We start from the raw sequence: 25,651 nt of genomic DNA, 5'->3' as shown, positions 1-25,651 counted from the left end.
ATTGGGGCAATCAGGGCTCTGCTTTTGGGGTGCAGATCCCCCAACAGCAGAGCCTGTTTGGGCACAGCCAGCTCTTTTCAGCCACAGGAGACACCAGGCACGTCCTGCTGATTTTCTTCCACATAGAAACCGCAAAGGTTTTATTAAAATGTTACTAATTGTACCTAAAGTGTGAACTTGAGTCATTTATTTATCGCTTTGCCCAGGCTTAAGAACACAAGTTTTTTCTCTAAACAAAGCCTGATGAAATACAGATTTTTTTATTTTTTTTTTCCCCAGTGGTTTTGACACAGGGAACAACTCCCCGCCTCCCCCCAAAAAAAAACCCCAACAAACCTGAAAGCAAACTAGAAACCAGCAGTGGACTTAAGGCGAGCAGATCTGGTGTGAGGAGTGAACTAAAAACACCTCCTTGGAGGAAGAAAAAAAAAAAAACCACATGCAGCAAACAACTTTGGGTGAGCAAATCACAACCCGCAGCATGAAGAAGAAAAAACCAAAAAACCCCAAACTCTTCAACTCCAGTCCAACTCACCCCGCAAGCTCCACGTCGTCCCTATTCCCTGGGGAACACAGGGGCAGGAAGGGCCCCTCTGCGTGGTGGTTTTTTGGGGGATACAAGAGTATAAATACAGGAGGAGTCATGCCAAGGACTAATGCAGAGTTTGCACACTGTTATTGCATGCGCCGGATCCCGCAGGACGCGGCCCTGGCCGGGAACCCCGCGGGATGTTCTCACCTCCCGGATGGAACACCGGCTCCATCCCGGCTCTCCCCAGCCCATCCCGGCTCCCTCGAGTCCATCCCGGCTCCAGGACAGCCCCGAGCCCCCCGGCAGCCCCCATGGGTGCCCCCCAGCCTGTGGGATCCCCCAGCCCGGCGCGGCGCGTTATGTGAAACGGTCCGAGTTCATTTTGCGCAGTTTGGGCGGGAGGTTCCCCTCCATCCTCCCGCCGCCCCCCGAGAGCTTCTGCAGCTTGGGGGGCAGCTCTGCCACCGACTGGCTCATGGGATCCGACATCATCTTGGTGGTCTTGGAGCCCAGCTTCTCCTCGGAGTTGCCGGGCACCGAGCTGATGCGCTGGAGTTTCATGGGCAGGTCGCCCATGCTGTAGGCCTTCTCCGAGGTGGTGGAGCTCATCCTGAGCAGTTTTTTGGGGAAGTCGTCCCTCCCGGTGATTTTCTGCAGTTTTGAGGGCAGCTTGGTGCCCACCTCGTCGAGCCCGTCCAGGCACTCCACGGAGTTGTTCCTCTCCTTGCTGTTGCTGACGGCGGGCGGGATCAGGGGCGAGGACATGAGCAGCATCTCCTCCTGCTCCTTCACGCTGTAGGGCGGCGTGGGCACCTCGAAGGTGGCGTGGAACTGGGAGTAATCCACCTTGAAGAACCCTTCCTCCAAGGAGATCACCGGGAAGAAGCGATGGCCCCAGAGCACCTCGTCCTCCGTGTAGGACGTCCGGGCTTGGCACGTCATCCCTGCAAGGAGAACGGGAGGGAAAAGCTTCCACCCATCCCACCAGGGAACTGGGGGATGCACAGAGATCCTGGAGCAATGCCATGAAAGGGATTTTATGGGTTTAAATGTATTTTAAAAAAAAGCAAAAAAAAAAAAAAAGCAGTGGCCTGCCCTTGTTTGGAGGAAACGATGCGCCAGGGGAGGTTTAGTTGGATATGAGGGAAAATTCCTTCATGGATGGAAAGGGTTGTCCAAGGCAGTGCTGGAGGCCCCGTCCCTGAAGGGATTTCAAAGCCCTGTGGATGTGACACTGGGGGTGTGGGATGGTGGCACTGCCTGATGGTTGGACCTGATGCCTCAAAGGTCTTTCCCTTTTCCATAAGGATTCCATGATTTTAGGATTCCACAGCTGTTAAATCGTTGTTCCCAAGGGGAAAGGAGCCAACAGCAGCGGAAGGGGCAGAACTGAGGATTTCTCAACCCCATATTTGCTGGAAAAACCCTTTTTCTGACCCAGAGATGGGGCTCCTGAGAGGCATTTTAAAAGATTTTATTCCATTTTCAGTCTCGTGTGAAGGGTGAGACAATACAGATGTTACAACTCATGCCATCACAATCAGAACCCAAATTATTTCCTAATTACAATACTAATTTTAATCAATTTTTGGCCTATCAGCTTTTGCCACATCATGCTGCTAATGCCTTAAAGCCAGTTATCTAAAAATACCCCACGTGGGTCCTGCTACAATACATCTTTCATAGTTCTATTTCCCAAAAATACCTGGTCTGTTTGCAAGGCCCTCATTAGAAACTTGTTTCCAGTTCCATTTCTCTCTCAACAAGGTCTGTCCTATCCCGTGGCCTTTCTAAGTCAGGGTATTTTATCTCAGAGTTTGCACACAGATGCACAAAACCAAGTGAGCCTTGTGAGAATTCCCTACAAATCCATTTCCCACACATTTACAGACCCTTTGTGCAGGTCCTGCTGCCAGATCCTAAAGCATTCCTAAATTATTCCATATTTCCCTCATGAACACACACTAAACCAGCCCCTCACCAGCACATCCAACCCAGCAGCAAGTCCTACAAAATGCATTTATTCCTCCTCAAAGGCCTCAAAGCAGCAATCTGCCCCCACATCCATCGCTGCCAGGCTGGGCTCCAGCTCCTGAAGATTGCCAGGGAATAAAATCCGTGACTAAGAGGCAGAGCACTGCCCTTCACCATGGAGAAAAGTCCCCTCAAACACCAGACCTGGCCACCCTGGTGACCCCTGGGGATCAGAGGGAGATGATGCTCATGGATTGCTGGAGGCTTCCAGAAGAAATCCAGCTCTTTTTTTTTTTAATAATCATTATTATTATTATTATTTTTAACCACTCTCTGTAGAAAAATCTGTAAATAGAATCACGGTGCCATTTGCTCCTGGCGCAGCCAAGTGGAAATGTGACATTTGGGTTTCAGGAAGCTCCATCCACCTCTGCAAACACATCCCCTGCCTCGCTCTCCAGGAGCCAGGAGGGAAGGGAAGGAACTTGGGAAGGCACAGGAAAAACAGCAGCGAGGGGGAGTGGGATGGGATGTGACACACACACAGCCAGGAAAATTCCAGTTTATCCAGTTTATCCTTCTGATGGAATCGGTGCTGGCTTTGCTGCTGATCACAAGACAAAACTCTGTTTCCCACTTTATCTCTCAGGAGGAAAATATGAATCCAGGGATTTGGGCACTGGATGCTGCTCCCACTGCCAGGGAGGGCTCACAGCTGCAGGAGACACCCAGAGCTGCCCCACGGCCTCACCCAGGACACCTTTGGTACTTCCCAAGGGATTTTCACCCAGACCCAGGTGTTCCTGTTAATGAAGGGGAGAGGAAGCAATCCCATTCCTAAAGGGTTTAGGAAAAACCTGCAGTTCTGAGAGAGATGGCAATTTGAGTGAGTTCAAATTCCTGCTGTGCCCTTCACCTGCAGCTGCTCAGGAGCAGCTCCAGCAGCAGATCCCAGAGCTTCCCCTCTGTGCCTCAGCCCTGACTCTGACTGGGACCTCCCTAGGGACTGAACGTGGGATTCCACATCTGAATCCATTTCCACATCCCCATCTACATCTGTATCCACATCTGAATCCATATCCACATCTGTACTCATATCCCCATTCTCATCCATGTCTGAATCCATATCCCCATTCTCATCTGAATCCATATCCACATCTGCATCCCCATCTGCATCCGTATCCACATTCCCATCTACATCTGAATCCATATCCACATCCCCATCCAGATCTGCATCCATAGCTGCATCTGCATCCCCATCTGAATCCATATCCAGATCCCCATCTGTATTCCCATCCATATCTGCATCCCCATCTCCAGACCTCGATCCATCCACATTCACATTTCCATCCAAATTCTTATTCAAATTCCCATCCCAATCTGCATCCACACCCCCATCCCCTTCTGTGCCACATCCACATTCCCATCTCCTTCTGCATCCACATCTCCAGACCCAGCTCCATCTGCATTCCCATCCCCATCTAAATTCCCACTCAAATTCACATTCCAATCCCCAACAACATCCCAATCCCCATCCTCCTCTGTATCCATCCCCTTCTGCATCCCCATTCCCACCCCAGGCAATCCCATGGCAATGTCCCAAGGGCTGTTTCCCCCTCCTGCCTTTCCAGGGAGAAATTTTGTACCAAATTTATTACCATGGAAAAACGAATCAGCAGAATCTTGGGAAATTCCCACTGCCAGAGGGCAGGGCTGGCTGGGAGATTCGGAACTGGGAATTGTTCCCTGAGAGGATTTTTTTCCATAAAAACCCATTTTGGTTAAAGAGAAAATATATATATATATATATATATATATACACACATATATATATACAGCATTTCCTGAAATGGAAAACACAAAATGTGTCCTAAAGGTACCAACCACAAAACCCCTTCATGAATCCATGAAAACAGCACAGAATCCCAGAATTATTTGGGCTGGGAGATGATTAAAGACCATTTAAAGACCAAGGGCAGGGACACCTTCCCCTATCCCAGGCTGCTCCATCCAGCCTGGCCTGGGACACTCCCAGGGGCAGCCACAGCAAATCTGGGAATTCAATCCCTGGGAATTCCAACACCCAGAGGTTTAACACAGGAAGTCTGTGTGCAAAAGGGAACCAAGAGAATCTCTCAGATCCCTTCCAGCCCAAACCATTCCCTGATCCCACACTTCTGTCCTGGGTTTTATCCCAAATATTTTATTTCTCAATCCCAGGCTCCTGCCCTGCTCTCCTCAATCCACCCAGGCTGTTTATCTCCATTCCATAAATATCTCCTGCCTTATTCCCACTGTCCTCCCTGAGCATTCCTGACATTTAAACAGAGCCAGGACACCAAAGGTATTTTCCTTATCAGCCAGGCCTCATCCAGGGGCACCTTTTCAATCCCTCACCCCCCCAGATTTCCCTGGCAGCCCCAGCAGCTCATCCTGGTCACTGCCAGGACCATCCTCAGCCCAAACCACGGCAGGTTCCCAAAAATCCCATGGAAGCAGCAGAGGAAAGCACATCCTGCTCCTGCTCCCAGCAATGCAGGTGAGGAACCTCAGGTTTTTTTGTAAAAAAAAAAAAAAAAAAAAAAAAAAAAAAAAAAAAAAAAAAAAAGAGGGGAAAATGAAATTTTCTGCTGGAGAAGAGTTTTCCATCCTTTTGGGAGAGCAGAGGCAGGATCTGCATCAAACACTCCACACAATTATCACACACTCCACGCCATAATTAATCCTGGCTGAGAGAATCTGCCCTGCTATTTTTATCCTCTCCTAGTGTTGTTTTTTTTTTTTAAATCCCAACCCCAGGGTGTGCTCTGCTCCCCTTCCCCAGGGCTGGGATGTGTCAGGGCCCGTCCTTGGAGCAGGTTCCTCTCCCAGAACCATCTGCCACATCCCCAGGTCTGCAGCATCCCCCTCCCACCCGCCTGGGATTGACTAAGGGCAGGATTTCACTCCCTGATCCTGCTGGGAAAACCTGGGAGGAAAGGGATGGATGGAGGGAGGAGGGCAATGGATCCTTTTTCCTCAGACGGGGATATTCCCAGGGGTTTGGGTAAAAATTGGGGTTGGAATTGCCCAGCCAAGCCCTGGAAAAACTCAGTGGATGCTTTGCAGAGCTCCCATCAGCCTCAAGTGTTCCCAGGTTTTTCCTGACAGCGCAGCCCCTGTGAAAATATTCCGTATGCTGGACAGAGAATCCCAGAGTGGGTTGGGTTGGGAGAGAAATTCAGGATCAGGCATGGGCAGGGACACCTCCCACTGCCCCAGGCTGCTCCAAAGCCTGTCCCTGATCCCTGGGACACTTCCAGAGATCCAGGGGCAGCCACAGAAAATCTGGGAGGAAAAAACTCCTCCATGGAAAGGCCTGGCCAGCCCCATCCTTGCAGGAATTCCAGGTGTGGATGTGGGGACATGGGGCATGGTTGGACTCCATGGTCTCACAGGGATTTTCCTAAAAAAGAGGAGCTGGTTCTGCTTTTCATGGAGAAAAGGGGTTTTTCAGGGCTCCAAAGTGGAAACAAGGGGGTTCATCTGCAGCTCCATGTTGGGAATGATGGGGAAGAGCCGTGGAGAGAAAGGAGATTAAATCCCAGGAGATTGGGGCAGGTCAGAGCAACACCTGAGGGAAGCTGGGGAATCAGTGAGAAAAGAGAGGGGAAATAAAAAAAAAATTTAAAAAAAAAAAAAAAAAATCAATTGACACAAATTCCTGCTCTCCAAAGGAGAACATTTGCAGTGAGGCTGAGCCCAGCCCTCCCCTCCCCTCCAAACACCCACCCGGCCATATGGGCTCTGCACCAAAATAGAGCTTCCCTCCCTCTGCAGCCCTGAACAGCCCCAGGCACCCAGAGACGCCTCCCTGGCTGGAAAATCCACCTCCTTCCACATGGAGAGGGACAATTTACTGGGGATGGACAGTGGGGGACACACAGGCAGAGCATTCCTGCCCTCCAGGATTTGGGGGGACGTTCCCTGAGTGTGGAAAGTGGAGGGTTGGGAGACTGATGTAAAATAGAACAGAAAGGCAGCAGCCACTTGGTGAGCTGGAAATAATCTGTGCCAACACCAGAGAGGGATCATCAGCCTCTGAGTGTCCAGGGAAGGTGTGGGATCCCCATCCCTGGAGGTGCCCAAGGCTGGATGGGGCAGGGGAAGGGGTCCCAGGCCAAGGCAGGGGGTGCAGCTGGAGGAGCTTTAGGGCCCCTTCCCACCCACACCAGCCTGGGGTTCCATGGTTAGCACAGAGCTGGGTTTGGGAATCACCCCTGGGGGTTTAGTGCTGCTGGTTTGACACAGGGATTGATTTTTTTGGGGGTCTTTAAATCATGGAACGTTTTGAGGTCACCCCTTCACCCCCAGAGCTGCTCCCAGCAGAGCTGCTCTGCAATCCCCATCCCTGCTCCTCACTGCAGCCCCAGCCTGGCCAGGGGATTCAGGGAGAGACCCCCCAAAATCAATGATGGGAGAGGGAAAACAGCTGGGGCTGTGCCAGGGCAGGTTTAGGTTGGATTTCAGGGAAAGGTTCTTCCCCCAGAGGGTGCTGGGCACTGCCCAGGGAAGGGGCACATTCCCAAGAGCTCCAGGAGTGTTTGGACACCACTCCCAGGGTGGGATTTTGGGGTGTCTGTGCAGATCCATCACCCTGTGAGTCCCTCCCAGCTCTGATATTCCACAATCCTACACAAACCTCATCCAGCATCCCAATATTTAAAATTCCTGGAGAGCACAGACTGCACTCCCAGGGGTGTCCCCAGGGGATGACCCCAGAGCCTGGAAAAGGGGCTCACCATCCCCTGGCAGCCCTGAGAACCCCAAACTCCTGCTCTGAGGGCTCCTCCTGCCCCTGGCAGCTGCTGAGCTCTGCTCCAGCACCTTCTCCATCCTCACCTGCACCATCTGGCGCTGGGAACATCCCTGTTCCCGTTATCCCCAGCCCCTCCTGTGGTGTATTTCAGGTCCCTGCACAGCTCCAACACCACATCCCTTGAGCTAAACATAGACTGTGGCAGGCAGGGGAGGGAGGAGCTGACAAACACTCCCTGCCTGCCACCAGGAGAGCACAGATCCCCAGCAAAGACAGGAGCAGGGCTGTCAGCCCTGGAGGATCGCCTGCCAGGCTGGATTTGGGGGCTGCAAAAGGCTCTGCAGGGACCCACAGGCTCCTTGCTGGGCCGTGGAGATAAAAATAGGTACAAATATCATGGAATGTGAACCACTCACGGTGTGGTTTGGCTTGGGAAGGGCATTAAATCCCATCAGGATATTAAATATGTTATTAATTATATGTTGGGGACAGGGACACCTCCCACTGTCCCAGGTTGGTCCAGCCTGGCCTGGAGCACTCCCAGGGATGGGGCAGCTCCCCCTTCCCATTCAGTGAGCAAAGACCTCACTGGGACCTTCCCAACTTGGAAAACCTGGAAAACCTTTTCCCTTAGGAAAAAAATAAATCCCAAACCTGTCCTGGAGGGGAACAAACCTCCCCAAACACCTGGATAACCATCCCCAAACCCCCAGACCCCACATTTCCTGCAGCATCCCCAAACTTCCCCAAACACCTGGATAACCATCCTCAATCCCCCAGACCCCACATTTCCTGCAGCAGGGGCAGATGAGGCTCAGAGTCACTGGCTGCTGCTCCCTCCCTGTGGCTCAGCCCCCGGGGTGGCACAGGGGAATCATTTCCTGCAGCAGGGAGGGAGGGAGGGAGGGAAGGAGGTGATCCCCATCCTGCCCCCGCAGCCAGGGAGGGTAAATCTCCCCTGGTGAGGTGATGGCATCCAGCAGCCTCGTTATTCCTGAGCTGCACAAATAAATACCCACATGCCTGCCAGGGGTTTCTAATTTTACATCCCAGCCCTGCCTGCCATCCCCATCGTGCTGATTTAGCTCTCCCCAGGCTGCCCTAAAAGCCTCCAAGGCTGGAGCCTTTTGGCCATTTTAGGGCAAATGGTGCCTTTTTTTGTTTTTTTTTTGTTTTTTTTTTTTTTTTCCCTGAAGGTTTTAGAAGGGGCTGAGGATTTATGGGATTGGGAATTCTGGCTGAGGTCTTTTGCCTTTTCCCATCCCAAAAGTCAGGGAAGCTTTGCTTCCAGGAAAAATCCTGCTGGGCTGCAGGATCCCAGCCTGGCTTGGGTGGGAATGGACCTTAAATCTCATCCCACCCTGCCATGGGCAGGGACACCCTCCCCTGCTCCAGCCTGGCCCTGGACACTGCCAGGGATTAACCACCCATGGAATAACCTGTGCCAGAGCCTCCCCAGCCTCAAACCCAGGAATTCCTTCCCTCTGGCAGTGGGAAGCCATTCCCTGTGTCCTGTCACTTCTTGTCCCTCTCCTGCTCTCCTGGAGCCCCTTTCCCATCCCTGAAGTGTCCAAGGGCAGGTTGGGTGGGACTTGGAGCCCTCTGGGATAAGTGGAAAGGGGTGGACTGGGATGGGCTCTGAGATCCCTTCCCACCCTGAAATTAATTCTGTCATTTACCTCCCTAAACCTTTCTGGGTAGGAGCCACTGCTGGTTGTTTCCCCATCTTTTTCCACCCCCATCTCATCCCCAGCTGCCCAATTTTGGGATGAGCAGTGAGGAAGCCCCAAAGCAGCCACCCCACCCCATCAATCCCAACCCTTCCATATCCCAAAGGACATTCCAAAGGGAATTCCCAGAGCCCCCCAAACACACCTGGCCCTGCCCCACTCGGTGCTCTCCGGGCTGGGCTGGTGGATCCCAACCCCCTGAAATCATTAATTGCTCTGTTTGTGTTGTCGGGGCTCTCAGCCTGAGCTGCTCGGCACTAATGAGCCATTAACTCCCAATTAGGCGCCTCTCCTGGAGCACAGCTCTAATTCCAGGCGCTTCTGCTGATGAATTAATTACCAGGTGAGCTCAGCTGCTGCCTCAGGGCCACCCCAGGAGGGGCATTCCCTAAATCTGCCTCCTGGAGACACATTCCTGGGGGAAATCAACACACCGAGATAATCCCAGGGGGGGCTGGCTGGGAAGGGACCTGAAATCCCATCCCATCCCATCCCATGGGGGTGGTGATGGGGAGTAGGGGTCATTAATTCCAGACCTCTGATTCCTGAGTGCAGCCACAGGGGAGATCCTGGAATCCTGGAGTGCTTTGGGTGGGAAAGGACCTTAAATCCCATCCCAGCCCACCCAGAGACACCCCACACCATCCCAGGGTGATCCAGCCTGGCCCAGGACACTTCCCAGGGATCCAGGGGCAGCCACAGCAAATCTGGGAATTCTGTCCCAGCCAGGAATTCCTCCCCAATCTCCCATTTAACTCAACCCCAATCCTTCAGTTTAAAGCCATCCCTCTTGTCCTTGAGTCCTTATCCTTCCTGACAACCCCAAGCAGAGCGAGTCCTCCCAGGCAGTGAAGGGAACAAACCGACAACAGCAGCAGGAATTTGGGCAGGAGGGGCAGGGCAGATCCAGGAGCAGGGAAAGCTCAGGGTGATCCCAGCCCAGACAGGGCTGACCCAGCTCTGCTCCACAATCAATAAATCCCCAGATAAATCGACTCTGTGGAGCATTTTCATGTCTGGGGGCACAATTGTTTGTTTCTTTGTTTGTTCTTTTTTATTATCCTGCCAGTGCTGAATGCAGGGACAACCACAGCAAATGTGGGAATTGCAGCCCAGGCAGGAATTCCCAGTTCCCAATGTCCCAGGCAGCCCTGCCCTCTGGCAGTGGGAAGCCATTCCCTGTGTCCTGTCCCTCCAGCCCTTGTCCCCAGTCCCTCTGCAGCTCTCCTGGAGCCCCTTCAGGCCCTGCCAGGGGCTCTGAGCTCTGCCTGGAGCCTTCCCTTCTCCAGGGGAACATTCCCAGCTCTGCCTGGAGCCTTCCCTTCTCCAGGGGAACATTCCCAGCTCTGCCTGGAGCCTTCCCTTCTCCAGGGGAACATTCCCAGCTCTGCCTGGAGCCTTCCCTTCTCCAGGGGAACATTCCCAGCTCTGCCTGGAGCCTTCCCTTCTCCAGGGGAACATTCCCAGCTTTCCCCTCAGTAAATCCCCAATTCCTCCTGACATTTGGATGCCTCTCCTGCCATGTCCCCCAGGCCAGGCCTGTCCCCCTCCTGCTGCCAGCCCCTTTTACCATCACTTTTCACTCACCATCAGCTCACAGCAGCCTCGGTTGTGTAACCAGAGCTAAACCAGAGCTCTTCTCTCAACCCTCCCCTCCAGACCAGCCCAGGGACTCTGAGCAGGCTCAAAGCAAAGCCTAAACCCCAGCTGGTTTTGTGCCAGCTGCAAACTGAGACAAACTCTTTTGGGTTTCCAAAGAGATCTCAGGGGGAAAGGAGGGAGCAGGGAAGGCCTGATGATGCAGAGAAATGTGGGATTTGGGGAATTGCTGCCTCAGGTAGGAGGAGGGAGTGTTATCCAAGATAAAGGTTATGTAAGGGATGGATCCCAGAACCCCAGACTGGGAGAGACCTGAAATCCCCTTCCAGGGACAATTCCCACTGTCCCAGCCTGGCCTGGGACATTCCAGGGGTTTGTTATTCCCAAACTCTTCTCTCCCACCAGACACTTCCCTGCATTTCCCAGCACGTTCCACCTTTTCCTCACCTTTAAAAATCCCTTTTTTTCCCCCTTTTCCAGCTCCAGGGAGGCAGAAAGAGGCTGGAGCTGAAGGTCCCAACCCCAGGAAATCCTGGATCTGCTGGAGCCAAACGTGTTGGTCCACGGGACCAGCAAATATTGGATTTTCCACTGGCAGATTTCCTATAAGGGCAGCACTGGGGAAAGATCTGTGCAATGTTCAGCCCTGAGAGTTTTAAAGGAATATTTTATCGTGCTCAGGCTGTGCTGAAAAAATATTTAAACTTAAATAAATGCAAATTTGAAGCCACTTTCAATATGTGAAGTGCTGAATCTTCTTTTTCCTGTCGCCTTCCCATTCAACACATGCAAAAAAAATTTCCCAAAATCTGAATGGAAAGGTGAAAAAATCATAAATATCATAATAAATTGTATTTGTAATAAAACAGGAATCTTGATTTAATAAATATCATTATTCATAATAAAATATGAATCATAATATTGATGATAAATAATAAATAATAATATTCGTAATAAATAATAATTCATAATGGTAAATAAATTGACCTTGAAAGGTCCCCTCCAACCCAAACCATTCCAGAATTGTGGGATTTTATCCTCCACCTTGCGAGTTGCTGAATTTGCATTGAAGTTTCTCACTGACCCCAAAAACAGAACAGACACCCCCCAAAAAAATCCCATTTTAAATGGGACTATCAGAATCCTGGTGATTTTCACTCTGTCCCATCTCTTTATCCCCTCAGGCTGCTGCATTCTGAGCTCACCCTTCCACAATTCCAGTTTTTTTCATGTTTTTAAAAGCAAAAGCAGAGGAGAAGGCCTTTGATGCCATCCCTGGTTCTTTAATTAAAAAGCCTGGCAGGCTCTGGGGTTCTTTAATCAGCAAATCACGGGAAGAGGTTTCCAAAATAAATTTAATGAGTTTGGAAAAAGGGGATGCACAAACCATTCCTGCAGGGCTTTGTCTGCTTCAGATTCACATCAATGGTTTGTTTTTTGTTTTTTTTTCAGGAATTTTATTCTGCAATCAATAAATTGCAGGATAACACAAAGTTAGGAAGGGTTACATAATCCCAAACATATCCAGAGGCAAATCCCAGCAGGAAAATCCAGGCAGAAAGTCAAATTCTCTCTCCAGGGAGCTCTGCTGACAACAGGGCTCCCAATTCTCCACCCCAACAATGGGAAATGAGGAATGAAAAAGGTTTGGAAAACAAACCCTTGGGATGTTCTTCCCAATTCCAGGCTATGCTAATAAAGGAGGGGTGGAAAAACACCCCAAATAACCGGGAGTGATCAGCTCTGAGCCCTGGAATCATCACCAGCTCCGGGGGCTGGAAAGCCACTGGCACATCTCCAATGGGGAAAGGCTCCAAAAAATGGGAACAACCCCAGGGCCAGAGGGGGCTCCTGGGGGCTGGGACTGGGGCAGCTCAGAGCAGGGATTTTAGGTCCTGGAGTCCTGGAATCCAAGGGGAGCCATTCCCTGTAATTACTGCAATTAAATCCATCCTTGGGGTTTTTTTTGGGGATGAGCAGATTCCCACCATCCCTGTTCTGTCAGGGGGATGGGAGGGGGAAATCCTGGCAGGGGGAAGGGAATGATGGACATGGAGCACCCAAAGGGTCCTGGGGACAGGAAATGCTGGAAAAGCTCTTCCCTCATGGATTAATGGAATTCCAGCTGTGCAGGGACACCTCCCACTGTCCCAGGGTGCTCCAGCCTGGCCTGGGACATTCCAGGGAGCCAGGGGCAGCCACAGCAAATCTGGGAATTCCAGCTCAGCCAGGAATTCCTTCCCAATATCCACCTCAATCTTCCCTCTTCTAGTTAAAACCCATCCCAAGGAATCACCTCCATCACCCTTGGCCTGGAGTGACTCCTAAAATTCAGAGGAGACAATTCCCTAAGGGAATGTGGGGAGGAGAGCTCAGCTCAGCCCTGCTGCTCCCCCGAGAATTCCAGGATGGATCAGAAGATCCCAGGGAACTCCAGGAAGGGTCAGGAGCTCCCAGAGAATTCCAGGGAGGATCAGCAGCTCCATCCAGGCAGGAAAAGGAGATTTCCCCTTTTCTGCGGGGAATTTCCTGGAATTCCTGCAGGGAGGAGGGAAACTGGGAGCTCCTGACCCTCCCTGGAATTCCCTGGGAGCTTCCCACAGGAAAAGCCTGTCATTATTGTCAGTATTTGATGCACATTTATCCACATTTCTCCACAGTGTCTGCACATGGATCACAGCACATTCCCACAGGGAAATTCTGCTTTTCCCAGAGCTCTGCCCTTGCAGGTGAAGGATGGGAGGGGAAATGCAGCATTTCCTGGGAAAACCCTGGGATTGAGATGAGAATTTGGGATTTCTGGAGGATTTAATCCCACAGCATCCCCTGGGTGAGCTCTTCCCTCAAACCCAGCCCTGCCCTCTCCTCCCCTTCCCTCTGCTCCCACTGGAGGCTTTTTCCACCTTCCCAACCCTTTCATTCCCTCCTGTTTTATCCAAATCCGGCACATTTTTGCTCTATTTTGCCCAATTTTCAGCTCGGCTCCCAAAAAATAGGTCACCACATTTGGAACCTTATCCCAATTAGGCTGTAGAGACCCAGAAATTCCCTTTTTATTATTATTATTTTTCTTTTTGCCCATTCCCTGTATAATTTCCAGGTCAATATTATTTCCCAAAACAAATCTGGGGTTTAAAATTCCAGGAGTTATTTACAAATGAGCTTTTCTTCCCTCATTTTGTTTGGAATTGATTTTTTTGAGGAATAAAAACAAGAAATCTGTGAGACCTGGTCTGCAGGTCAGGCCTGCAAGTTTTCCAGGGTATTTTTATGGAAATATCATTATTTTTTTAGGGAAGTATCAGTGAGTCTTTAGGGAAATATCAAGGAGATTTTAGGGGAGTGTCAGAGGGATTTAGGGAAATATGGAGATTTATGGAAATGTCACAGGGGGTTTTTAGGGAAATATCAGGAAGTCTCTATGAAAATATCAGGGTATTTTTAGGGAAGTATCAAGGAGTTTTTAGGGAACTGCCAGGAGGTTTTTAAGGAAGTGTCAGGGAATTTTCAGGGAAATATCAGGGAGTTTTTAGGGAAGTATTGGAGGGGCTTTTATGGAAATATCAGGGAGTCTTTATGAAAATATACCAAGGAGTTTTTAGAGGAATATCAGGGAGTTTTTAGAGGAATATCAAGGTGTTTTTAGGGAAGTATCAGAGGGTTTTAGGGAATCACACAGAGGATTCCCCTCCCTCTCTCTGGATTTGCTCTCCTGCCCTGGGAGTGCAGGATGGGAACACTGGGATCCACCACAGGGCCCAAAACGGGATCAAAGTTATCCTGAACATCCAACAGCTGGGAAAGGCAGGAGCAGCTCAGCCCAGCCGGGAGCTCTGCATTCCCAACCCCAAAATTCCATATCCCAAACTCCAAAATCTCACATCCCAAACCCCAAAGTCTCACACCCCCAACCCCAAAATCTCCCAACCACAATCTCACATCCCAAACTCCAAAATCCCACATTCTCAAACCCCAAAATCCCACATCCCCAAAATCCCACATCCTCAACTTCACAATCCCACATCCCCAAACCCCAAAATCCCACATTCCCAAATCCCACATTCTCAACTCCAAAATCTCACATCCTCAACCTCACAATCTCATGTTCCCCAACCCCAAAATCCCACATTCCCCAACCCCAAATCCCACATTCCCAAATCCCACATCCTAACTCCAAAATCCCACATCCCAAACCCCAAACCCCATCCCCTTGGAGAGAAACCCACCTCCAAACCCCTCTTGGAGCAAACCCCAACTCCACCTGCCTCAAACCCCCTCCAGAAGCGCCAACAACCCCAAGGAGGATCACGGAGAGGATTTCCCAACTCCATCAGGGAATGGGTATCCCATCCGCACCGACCCCGCGGACACTGACCCGTGGTCTCGACGATGCCCTCGAGGATGACGACGATCTCGAACTGCTCGGTGTGCATGCTGCGCTGGGACAGCTCGTAGAAGGGGCTCTTGGAGTCGATGACGTGGCAGATGGTCAGCGGGGACACCAGGAAGAGCTGGTCAGCCCCGGTGCTGAAGCCGACGTCCAGCTCCAGCTGGTCCAGGGGCAGGAATTCTCCCTCCGGGGTCTGCCGGGACTGTGCGGGACAAGGATGGAGAGATTGGAGCTGCTCATCCTGCCCAAGGCTGGCTGGGATGGTGGAGTCCCTGCCCATGGGATGGTGGAGTCCCTGCCCACGGGATGGTGGAGTCCCTGCCCATGGGATGGTGGAATCCCTGCCCATGGGATGGTGGAATCCCTGCCCATGGGATGGTGGAATCCCTGCTCACAGGATGGTGGAACCCCTGCCCATGGGATGGTGGAATCCCTGCCCATGGGATGGTGGAGTCCCTGCCCATGGGATGGTGGAGTCCCTGCCCATGGGATGGTGGAATCCCTGCCCATGGGATGGTGGAATCCCTGCCCATGGGATGGTGGAGTCCCTGCCCACGGGATGGTGGAATCCCTGCCCATGGGATGGTGGAATCCCTGCCCATGGGATGGGATTGAGGTCTGTTCCCACCCAAACCTTCTGGGATGTTCTGGGATTGCACCGGAAATTGGGACGAGGTGGAGATGCAGCCAGTCCAGGGAAAACAGGGGCAGGGCAGGAATCCCAGAAAGTTTGGGTTGGAAAAGCCCTCCAAGATCCATTCCCAGCACTGCCCCAGGTCCCCAAGGGCCACATCCCAGGCTTTGAAATCCCTGTGGGAATGTGATGCCATCCCAGGCTCTGAAATCCCTGTGACTCCATCCCAGGCTCTGAAATCCCCCCGGGACTGTGACTCCATCCCAGACTCCGATATCCCTATGGGAATGTGGCTCCATCCCAGGCTCTGAAATCCTCCCAGGATTTTGGCTCCATCCCTGCCCTGGGCAGCTGTGCCAATGCCTGACTCTCCTCTCCCCTCCCATGGGAAAAAACAATTTTTCCTCACATCCAGCCCAACTCCAGGTGAAATTCCCTCACTGCCAGCCCTGGATCCCGGAATTCCCAGAGATGCAGCCCAGCCCCAGCCCTGGATCCCGGAATTCCCAGGGATGCAGCCCAGCCCTGGATCCCGGAATTCCCAGGGATGCAGCCCAGCCCTGGATCCCGGAATTCCCAGGGATGCAGCCCAGCCCTGGATCCCGGAATTCCCAGGGATGCAGCCCAGCCCTGGATCCCGGAATTCCCAGGGATGCAGCCCAGCCCTGCAGTGCCACAGCTGCAGGAATCCAGGTGGCCCCGGATCCAGCTGGGATCTCACACACTCCCAGCTGCTCCCGGGGAATTTGGATGGAATTCCAGAGCTCAAACCCAGAGAAACCAAATTAAATTTTAAAAATCTGACCCCAGGGGATTCCAGAGGGAACAAAGGAATTAACCCCGAGTGGCTCCTTTGCTCCGAGGGATGAGGGGGAAAACTCAGGAATTCTGAGAGACAGCCAAGCTCTTTCCAATCCCCAAAAATCCCAAAATTCCCATTACAAAAGAGGCTTTGCAGGGATTTCCCACTCTAAGGCTTTGGGGCTGGTTTTGCTCCAGGCCTGAGCTCAGCAGGACAAATAAAGGAATATTTCATTTCCTCCGTGGATTGGGATTGTTAATTCCACTCAGTTCTGCAGGAAAAGAACCTTTTCCAGAACAAAAACCTTTCCCAAAGGAAATCTGAGCCTCCCCTGCCCTGCCACAGGTGAGACCCATCCCGGGAGGGAGGAATTCCCAAATTCCTGCCCCAATCCCAGAGCTGGGAATTCCAGCCCGGCTGGGCAGTGCCCTGGGCACGGGGATGGCTCTCCCTGCTGCAATTCCTCTTTATTTTCCCATTTATTGGTTTCCTTCCCCCCTTTTTCCTTTTTTCTCTTCCTCTTCTTTTTTGTTTTCCTTTTCCCCTCTTTTTTCCTTTTATTTCCTTTTTATTTCTTCCTTTTATTTTCCCTTTTCCCATTTTTTTTAGTTTTCCTCTTGTTCTCCCCCGGTGGGTCCCTTTTATTTTCCCTTCCTCGCTTTTATCTTTTTTTCTATTTTCCTTTATTTTTTCCCTTTTATTTTCCCTTTCCCCTCTTCTTCCCTTTATCTTTTATTCCTTTTTGGTCTTTTTTCACCCTTTTTAAAATTTTTCCTCCTTTCATTTTCCCTTTCCTTTTATTTACATTTTTAAATTATTTTTCCTTTTTCTTCTTTTTTCATTTTATTGTTTCCTTTTATTTTCCCTTTATTTTTCCTTTCCTCTGTTTTTTATTTTTCCCTTTTATTTTCCCTTTTCCCCCTTTTATTTTGCTCTTCCCTTGTTTTTCCTTTTTTTTCCTTTTCTCCTTCTAATTATCCTTTTTCCCACTATTTTTCCCCCCAGGAGATCTGGCCCAGCTCTGCTTTTCTTCCAAGCACAAACCTTTCCTTTCCCATATTTCAAATCCAGGGAATTCTTTGGGAGCCACGGTAAGTTTGAAGCTCCAACTTCTAAAATTCCCCGTCTGGCACTTCCAGAGACAAAAAAAAAAGGATTTTTCAAATGCTGGACTAGAAATGACTCATTTTTGATCTTTTCTCGCTTGAAATATATGAAATTATTTAAATATATTTATATGGTATGTAAAGATATATGTACACATTATTAAATATTTAAAAATAAACGGTATAAATTATATATTGGTAAATATAAATATTTATGACTGTGTGTTATATAAATGGAGGGTATTATGTTTATAATATATAAATTATATATTTATTATATAATATATATTTATTATTATAAAAATATAATATAAATATTTTATTTAGACATAACATATAAATAATATTTATACTCAATACTTATAATTTTATTTTTATAATAAATAAATTATTTTAGAATAATTTTTAACAAGCAATATTTATAATATAATAGTTCCCATATTTTTAAAGCAATTTTGGGAGTTTTTTAGTAATTCTTTCTCTCTTTCAGGCACAGGCTCCCTCAGGGTTTAGGGGACCCCAATGCTGGGCCAGTCCTGGTGCTGAAATCCCACGGGAAATGGGAATTTGGGAGAACAGGACAATTGCAGGAGCTCCCACGGGGCTGAGCATCGGCCCTGGGGCTGCTGGGGGAGCATGGGGGGAATCCAAGGGGATTATCCCGGGAATGGGGACCCCAATTCCCTGCACAGCACCCACATCCTGAGGGGCCCACATTCCCTGCAGGAAAACCCAATCCCTGCAGGACACCCATCCCAAGGACAGGACACCCCAATCCCAAGGACAAGACACCCCAATCCCTGCAGGACATCCCCAATCCCTACAGGACACCCATCCCAAGGACAGGACACCCCATTCCCAGCTCAGCACCCCCTGGGGCACCCCAGTTCCCGGGGGATCCCTGTGGGATGCTCGGCATGCAGCAAACTCCCCCTGAGCCGGCTCCTTCCCCATTCCCATTCCCTGTTCCCCATTCCCCATTCCCCATTCCCTATTCCCATTCCCCATTCTCTATTCCCCACTCCCCATTCCCCACTCCCCATTCCCTATTCCCGATTCCCTATTCCCCGTTCCCATTCCCCATTCCCTATTCCCCATTCCCTATTCCCCGTTCCCCATTCCCCGTTCCCCATTCCCCATTCCCCATCCCAGATTCCCCATTCCCATTCCTCATATCCCCATTCCCATTCCCCATTCCCATTCCCCATATCCCCATTCCCCATATCCCCATTCCCCATATCCCCATTCCCCATATCCCCATTCCCCATATCTCCATATCCCCATTCCCCATATCCCCATTCCCCGTTCCCCATTTCCCCATTCCCCGTTCCCCATTCCCCGTTCCCCATTCCCATTCCCTATTCCCCATTCCCATTCCCCATTCCCTCGCCCGGCCATTCCGGCCCTCCAGGACAGGGATGTTCCCGGTCTGCCCCCGGCACTCCGCTCCCCCCGGAGCTCAGGGCAATAAAGTTCAGCCTGGCCGGGCTCAGGGCGGCCCCAAAAGCTCCGGGTTGTGCCCACACCCTTCTCCTCCTTCCCGGCCCGGGGAAAGCTCGGAGCTACAAAGGGTTTCCTTGTCAGGGAAATGGAGCATTTTATAGGAATCTATAAATATCCATCCCGATCCTGCGCTGAATGCAGGAATTATCTCCCAGGAGCTCGGGAATGCAGCGCTGACGGCTGAGCCCGCAGCCCCAGGCTCCCGGAGATGTTCCTGTGCCAGGAAACAGCAGCAGGACCCAAAAACCGATCTGGGATCACCCAGTGCTACCCCCGGCCCTGGGCAGGGCCCCCTTCCATGGCCCGGGCTGCTCCAAGCCCCAGGGACACGGGACAGGAGCCAGGGATGCTCCAGGGACATGGAGAGGGGGTGGGATGTCCCCAGGGGAGCAGCAGTGGGGCCACGGGTCTGTCACAGAGCCACGGAATTGTTTAGCTTGGAAAAGCCCTCCAGGATCACGGAGTCCAACCATCCCCAGCACTGCCAGGGCCCTCCAAGACCATGGAGTTCAACCATTCCAATCATTCCCAGCACTGCCAAGGCCTCTCATGGAATTTAATTTCTGAGGTTGGAAAAGCCCTTCAAGACCATGGAGTCAAATCATGCCAAAAATCCCTAGCACTGCCAATGTCCTCATTGTATTACTGAGGTTGGAAAAGCCCTCCAAGACCATCAACTCCAACTATCCCAACCATTCCCAGGACTGCCGAAGGCCTCCAAAACCATGGAAAAGCCCTCCAAGATCACCATCCCAACCATCCCCAGCACTGCCAGGGCCCTCAAGGTATTTCTGAGGCTGGAAAAGCCCTTCAAGACCACAGAGTCCAACCATTGCCAGGACTACCAAAGCCCTCACGGAATTTCCGAGGCTGGAAAAACCCTCCAAGGCCACCAAACCCAACCACCCCCAGCACTACCAAGACCCCCCACACCCCCAACCACCACCTCCACGTGGGACAGACCCTCCACCACTGCCTTGGGTATCATTCCAGGTGGGAATTTGGGAGCCCCCACCTTGAGGAGCTTGCAGCGGATCTGGGCCAACACCATGTTGTGGAGGTTCCCCACGCGGAACATGGGACCATCTCCACACGGGATGGACCCTCCACCACCACCACCCCCTGGCCATCACTCCAGGCAGGAATTTGGGAGCCCCCACCTTGAGCAGCTTGCAGCGGATCTGGGCCGACACCATGTGGCTGTTGCGGAGGTTCCCCACGCGGAACATGAGCGTCAGCTTCCCGTCGCGCATGGAGATGGCGGCGTGCTCGCTGAACATCAGTGTCTCCGCCCTCTTCTTGGGCTGCGACATCTTGATGAACATGCAGCCGATGAGGAAGGCGTCCACGATGGAGCCCAGGATGGACTGGAAGAGGAAGAGGATGATGCCCTCGGGGCACTTGTCGGTGATGTAGCGGTAGCCGTAGCCGATGGTGGCCTCGGTCTCGATGAAGAAGAGGAAGGCGGAGGGGAAGTTGTAGACGTTGGCCACGCAGGGCGTGTAGCTGTCGTCGTGCGCCTTGTTCAGGTCCCCGCGCATGTAGGCGATCACCCACCACATGGAGGCCATGAAGAGCCAGGCCACGGTGTAGGTGAGGATGAAGATGAACAGGTTCCAGCGCCACTTGAGGTCCACCAGGGTGGTGAAGAGGTCGGACAGGTAGCGGCTGGTCTCGCCGCCCAGGTTGCCGTGCTGGACGTTGCAGCGGCCGTTCTTGTCCACGAAGCGCTGGCGCTTCCCCCGCGGGGCGCTGCGCGGGGGCGGGAGGCCCGCGCCGCTGGCCGAGGTGCTCACCACCTGGTACTCATCGCCCAGCTTGCGCCGCAGCGCCGACATGCTCCGCCGGCCCCGGGGGGACAGGGACCTGCTCGGACCCGCGGGGACACAGAGACCCACTGAGCCCCAAAAACCCCGCTGAGCCCCAAAACCCCGCTCAGCCCCGCGGGGACACAGAGACCGCTCGGACCCGCGGGGAGCGCAGCCACAAAAACCCGCTCAGCCCCAAAAATACCGCGCAGGCACAAAACCCCGCTTAGCCCCGCGGAGGCACAAAAATCCCGCTCGGCTCCGCGGGGAGCGCAGGCACAGAAACCCGCTCAGCCACAAAACCCCGCTCAGCCCCGCGGGGACGGTGGAGACAGCGCAGCCCCGCGGAGATCGCGCAGGGACAAAAAACCCGCTCAACCCAGGGCAGTCCGCGGGGACCGCGTAGCCCCAAAAATCCCGCTCAGCCCGCAGAGACCGCGTAGCTCTGAGCGCACCGCGCAGCCCCAAACACCCCGCTCAGCCCCGCGGACACCGCGCAGCGACAAAAACCCCGCTGAGCCCCGAGCGCACGGCGCAGGCACAAAAACCCCGCTGAGCCCCGCGGAGACAGCGCAGCCCCGAGCGCACAGCACAGCCGCAAACACCCCGCACACCCCGCACACCCCGCGCAGCCCTGCGCGCCCCGCACACCCCGCGCAGCCCGCCCGGCCCCGCGGCCGCGGAGCCTCCGCCCGGCGCCGCCGCCGCCTCTTCCCACGCGGAGCCGCCGGCAGCGGCCCCGGGCAGGGCGGCCCCGCCCCGTGCGGTGACACTCCGTGCGGTGACACTCCACTCCCCGCGCGGTGACACCTCCCGGAGCCGCCCCTGCGCCCGCCCGGTCTGACCCTGCGCGCATCAACGCGCTGCGACCCCGCGCACAGCCCGCCCCGCGCCGCGCCGCATCCTCATCCTCCCCATCATCCTCCCCATCGTCACCGTGCCCATCCTCATCCTCCCCATCCTCCTCCCCATCATCACCGTGCCCATCATCCTCGGCTCATCATCCCCCCCTCAGCATCCTCCTCTCCCCGTCCTCCTCCCCCGGGCTCCCTCCCTCCTCCTCCTCCTCCTCCTCCTCCTCCTCCTCCTCCCCCCTCCGAGGGGCTCCGGCTCCCGCAGAACCAGCCGGGAGAGGCCGAGGGGAGCTCGGGCACCTGTATTGTATTGTATTGTATTGTATTCTATTCTATTCTATTCTATTCTATTCTATTCTATTCCATTCCCAATTCCATTCCGTTCCATTCCCTTTTGTCCCTTTTGTTTTTACCTTCATTGAATTCGATTTTAAGGTTTTAAGAGGTTTTGATCCCCCCAGCAGTGCCAGGACACAGAGGGGTCACAGCCCCTCCCTCCCAGCCGGGCAGACACTCCCCAGGGGAAGGCCCAGAGCTCAGCCCTGATCCTGCACTGGGGGCAGGAAATCAGCCCCAAATGCGGATAAACACAGGGATTGATGGAGCAGTTTGGGTGGGAAGGGGCTGCTGATGCTCCCAAGGGTCAGGCTGGATCCGGGGGTGTCCTCACCCCCTCCTGCCGCTCCAAAAAAACCTGAATTGTCACCTTTCAGCCCTGTGATAAAGCCCAGCCACGCCTCATTTCCCTTCACATTCCTCAGAACAGATTCCCGAGGATTTTTCTTGCCACTGCATTTTTTATTCCAGCTTTTTCTTTTTTTCTTTTTTTTTTTTTTTTTTTTTTTTTCAGGAAATTAATTAGTTTCTCACTTTTCTGTTTTCTATTCTCTGTTCCCCACCCCTTTTTCCCGCGGTTGACACAATGCCTGTTAATTTCCCCGTCCAATTAAATGGAATTTTGTGTGGAATTCATCCCAAACTCCGGCCCCGCTGCCAGAGTCCTCCTGGCTCAGGGCTGCCCCAGCCTTGCCAGTTCCCCTCTCCCATTTCTCCTTCCCCCTGTTTTCCAGAGGCCTCTCCCCGGGCTGGAATTGGGCAAAGATTCCCTGTGATCCGTCACAGTGTCACAGTGACAGTCCAAGGGGAGCCGTTCCCTGTAATTACTGCAATTAAATCTGTCCTTGCTTTTGGGGATGAGCAGATTCCCAACATCCCTGTCCTGCCAGGATGGGAGGGGGAAATCCTGGCAGGGGAAAGGGAATGATGGACATGGAACACCCAAAGGGTCCTGGGGACAGGAAACTGCTCCTGGAAATGCTGGAAAAGCTCTTCCCTCATGGATTGATGGAATTCCAGCTGATCCAGCTGTGCAGGGACACCTCCCACTGTCCCAGGGTGATCAGCCTGGCCTGGGACACTCCCAGGGATCCAGGGGCAGCCCCAGCAAATGTGGGAATTGCAGCCCAGGCAGGAATTCCCAATTCCCAATGTCCCAGGCAGCCCTGCCCTCTGGCAGTGGGAAGCCATTCCCTGTGTCCTGTCCCTCCAGCCCTTGTCCCCAGTCCCTCTGCAGCTCTCCTGGAGCCCCTTCAGGCCCTGCCAGGGGCTCTGAGCTCTGCCTGGAGCCTTCCCTTCTCCAGGGGAACATTCCCAGCTCTGCCTGGAGCCTTCCCTTCTCCAGGGGAACATTCCCAGCTCTGCCTGGAGCCTTCCCTTCTCCAGGGGAACATTCCCAGCTCTGCCTGGAGCCTTCCCTTCTCCAGGGGAACATTCCCAGCTCTGCCTGGAGCCTTCCCTTCTCCAGGGGAACATTCCCAGCTCTGCCTGGAGCCTTTCCTTCTCCAGGGGAGGATCCCCTGGAGCTCCTTTTCCTCCAATTCCATTCCTTACCTGCAATTCCCCATTCCAGCTCCTGGAGGCTTTGCCAGGCTTTAGCTGATGAGGGGATGATGACAAATAAAATGATGGTATTATTATTATTTATTCCCTGAATTAACAGAGACATTCCCAAACCTGTCTCCTCCACTCCCAGTGCCTGGATATGGATTTGAGGGCAGATCTTGATGTTTTCTCTTGGAAAAATCACTCCCAGTTAGAAGTGGGAGTTGGAGCAGGTGGTCATGGCACCAGGGCCGGGATTTTCCTGACCCCCAAAAATTCATCCCCTCTGGTTGAATCCCTGAATCCCTTAAATAAATCAAAAAAAGTAGGATAAAACAGATTTCCAGGGAAACGAGATGGAGGTTGGTTCCCTCTCTGTAATTTTCTGTCAATCCTAATTATTAACATTTCTGAGAAATTCCAGAAAGAAAGGGGAAATACCTCCGTGCCTGCATTCATCCTTCCCAAAGGCTTTATTGGGTGATTCATTCCCAGCCTGCACAGCCCATCATTAACAGGAGCCGTTAATTACCTCTACAGGCTTTAATTAACCAGCAGGGGAGGTTGGGCCTCGCCAGGGTTTGGTGTCACCTGCAGCTCCAACCCCCCAAACACCTGCAGGGACAGCCTGGAACAGGGAATTACTGAGAAAAGGGATTTTATTGGGGGTTTTTTTCCATATTTTTTGGACAAGGAAGCAACTCTGCTTGTGGGGAGTCTCATTAAATGAGTTATTAATTAGTCCTTGTGTGATTTAATTGATTGAAGGGCACTGCAGCAGAGTAGGATGAATTATAAAATTATGGATTAATTTAGAAATTCTATTTATAAAATCGTGATTTGATAAACAGCTCCAGCTCTGACATAAGGAACCTTGGGATGGGACAGGGCAGTGCTGGGAATGTGGAGCTGTTCCATAGGGAAGTGACTCTGCCCTTTCCCACTATCCCCAGGACATTCCCAACCCAAATTCCCGAATTCCCGAATTCCCGGCCCCAGGACCCACCCAGGGCTGTGGTGTGGCCAAAACCCTCGGGAAGGAGACAAAATAAAGAACTGATTCCTGTTTTCCCGCATGGAAATTCCCACTTAAATTTGATCCTGATGTTTTCCTGCTCTTTTTTACAAAGCAGAACAAAACCTTCCCCTTTTTGGGGGCAACTTTTAAACCACGTTTTGTATTTTTGAGGTGAGTGGAGAATGAGGAGCAGGAATATTTGGGCAGGAGATGAGCCCCCAATCTGAGTTAATCCAGGATATTCCAGTTTTCTGCATGTCCAGCAATCCCCTTCCCAATTAACTCCCTCCTGGTTCCCATTTACACCAAACCCATAAACCCGGGATGAATCCAGAACCAGCAGAGCAGGTACAGAAAATACCGGCATTTTTAATGACCCAGTGCATTTACAGAGATTATTTTTGGGAATTGTCAGGGAAATCCTGGGAAACATTTCCCCACTTACCCGTGCTGGGATCCCGCTGCCCTGGGATTTCAGTCTCCTGAACACTGTGGGCAGTGAGAATTCCCAAAATCCCAGCCTGGAGGGTCACAGCTGCGTTTGGGGTGGGATCCCAAAGGAATGTCCCTGTCCCCACATCCCAGGAATGTCCCTGTCCCCACATCCCAGGAGTGTCCCTGTCCCCACATCCCAGGAATGTCCCTGTCCCCACATCCCAGCTGGGGGCACCTCCCCAGGGCCAGCAGCGCTTTGGGAACAGCCACACCCACAAAAGGACTGAGCCCCTAAAATTCCTAAAACCTGAAAGGATTCCCTGATTCCTCTGGGAGCAGAGCTGGGCGTGGCTCCAGGGATGGAGCTGTGGCCTGGTGGGATGCAGGGATTCATGGATGTGTTGGGATGGAGGGATGGACACCCTCCAAAGCTCCAGAGGTCTCTGTTTGGGTCCTTCCAGGTGTCCCCTGAGCCCCAGGCCCAGCTCCAGCTCCATTCCCTTGGAAGGGACAGTTCCATCCCCATGGAAAGAGAGGACATCTCCATCCCCATGGAGGGGACAGTTCCATCCCCATGGAAGGGACAG

The 25,651-nt window shown here is 52.4% G+C and overlaps 1 protein-coding gene across 1 annotated transcript; it reads right to left on the bottom strand.

The window, feature by feature from the left end:
* Positions 1–889: 889 nt before the first annotated feature.
* Positions 890–20,906, bottom strand: KCNJ3 (potassium inwardly rectifying channel subfamily J member 3; the record flags this gene model as incomplete). Its single annotated transcript, XM_083864917.1, has 3 exons — positions 890–1,476; positions 15,009–15,225; positions 20,229–20,906. 3 exons carry the CDS (start codon positions 20,904–20,906, stop codon positions 890–892), a joined length of 1,482 nt encoding a protein of 493 aa, XP_083721043.1.
* Positions 20,907–25,651: the final 4,745 nt, after the last annotated feature.

The sequence above is a fragment of the Zosterops lateralis genome (assembly GCF_965231275.1).
Source record: "Zosterops lateralis genome assembly, chromosome: 7".
In the NCBI taxonomy this organism is placed as follows: Eukaryota; Metazoa; Chordata; class Aves; order Passeriformes; family Zosteropidae; genus Zosterops; species Zosterops lateralis.
This window is presented reverse-complemented; position numbering and strand designations above follow the sequence as displayed.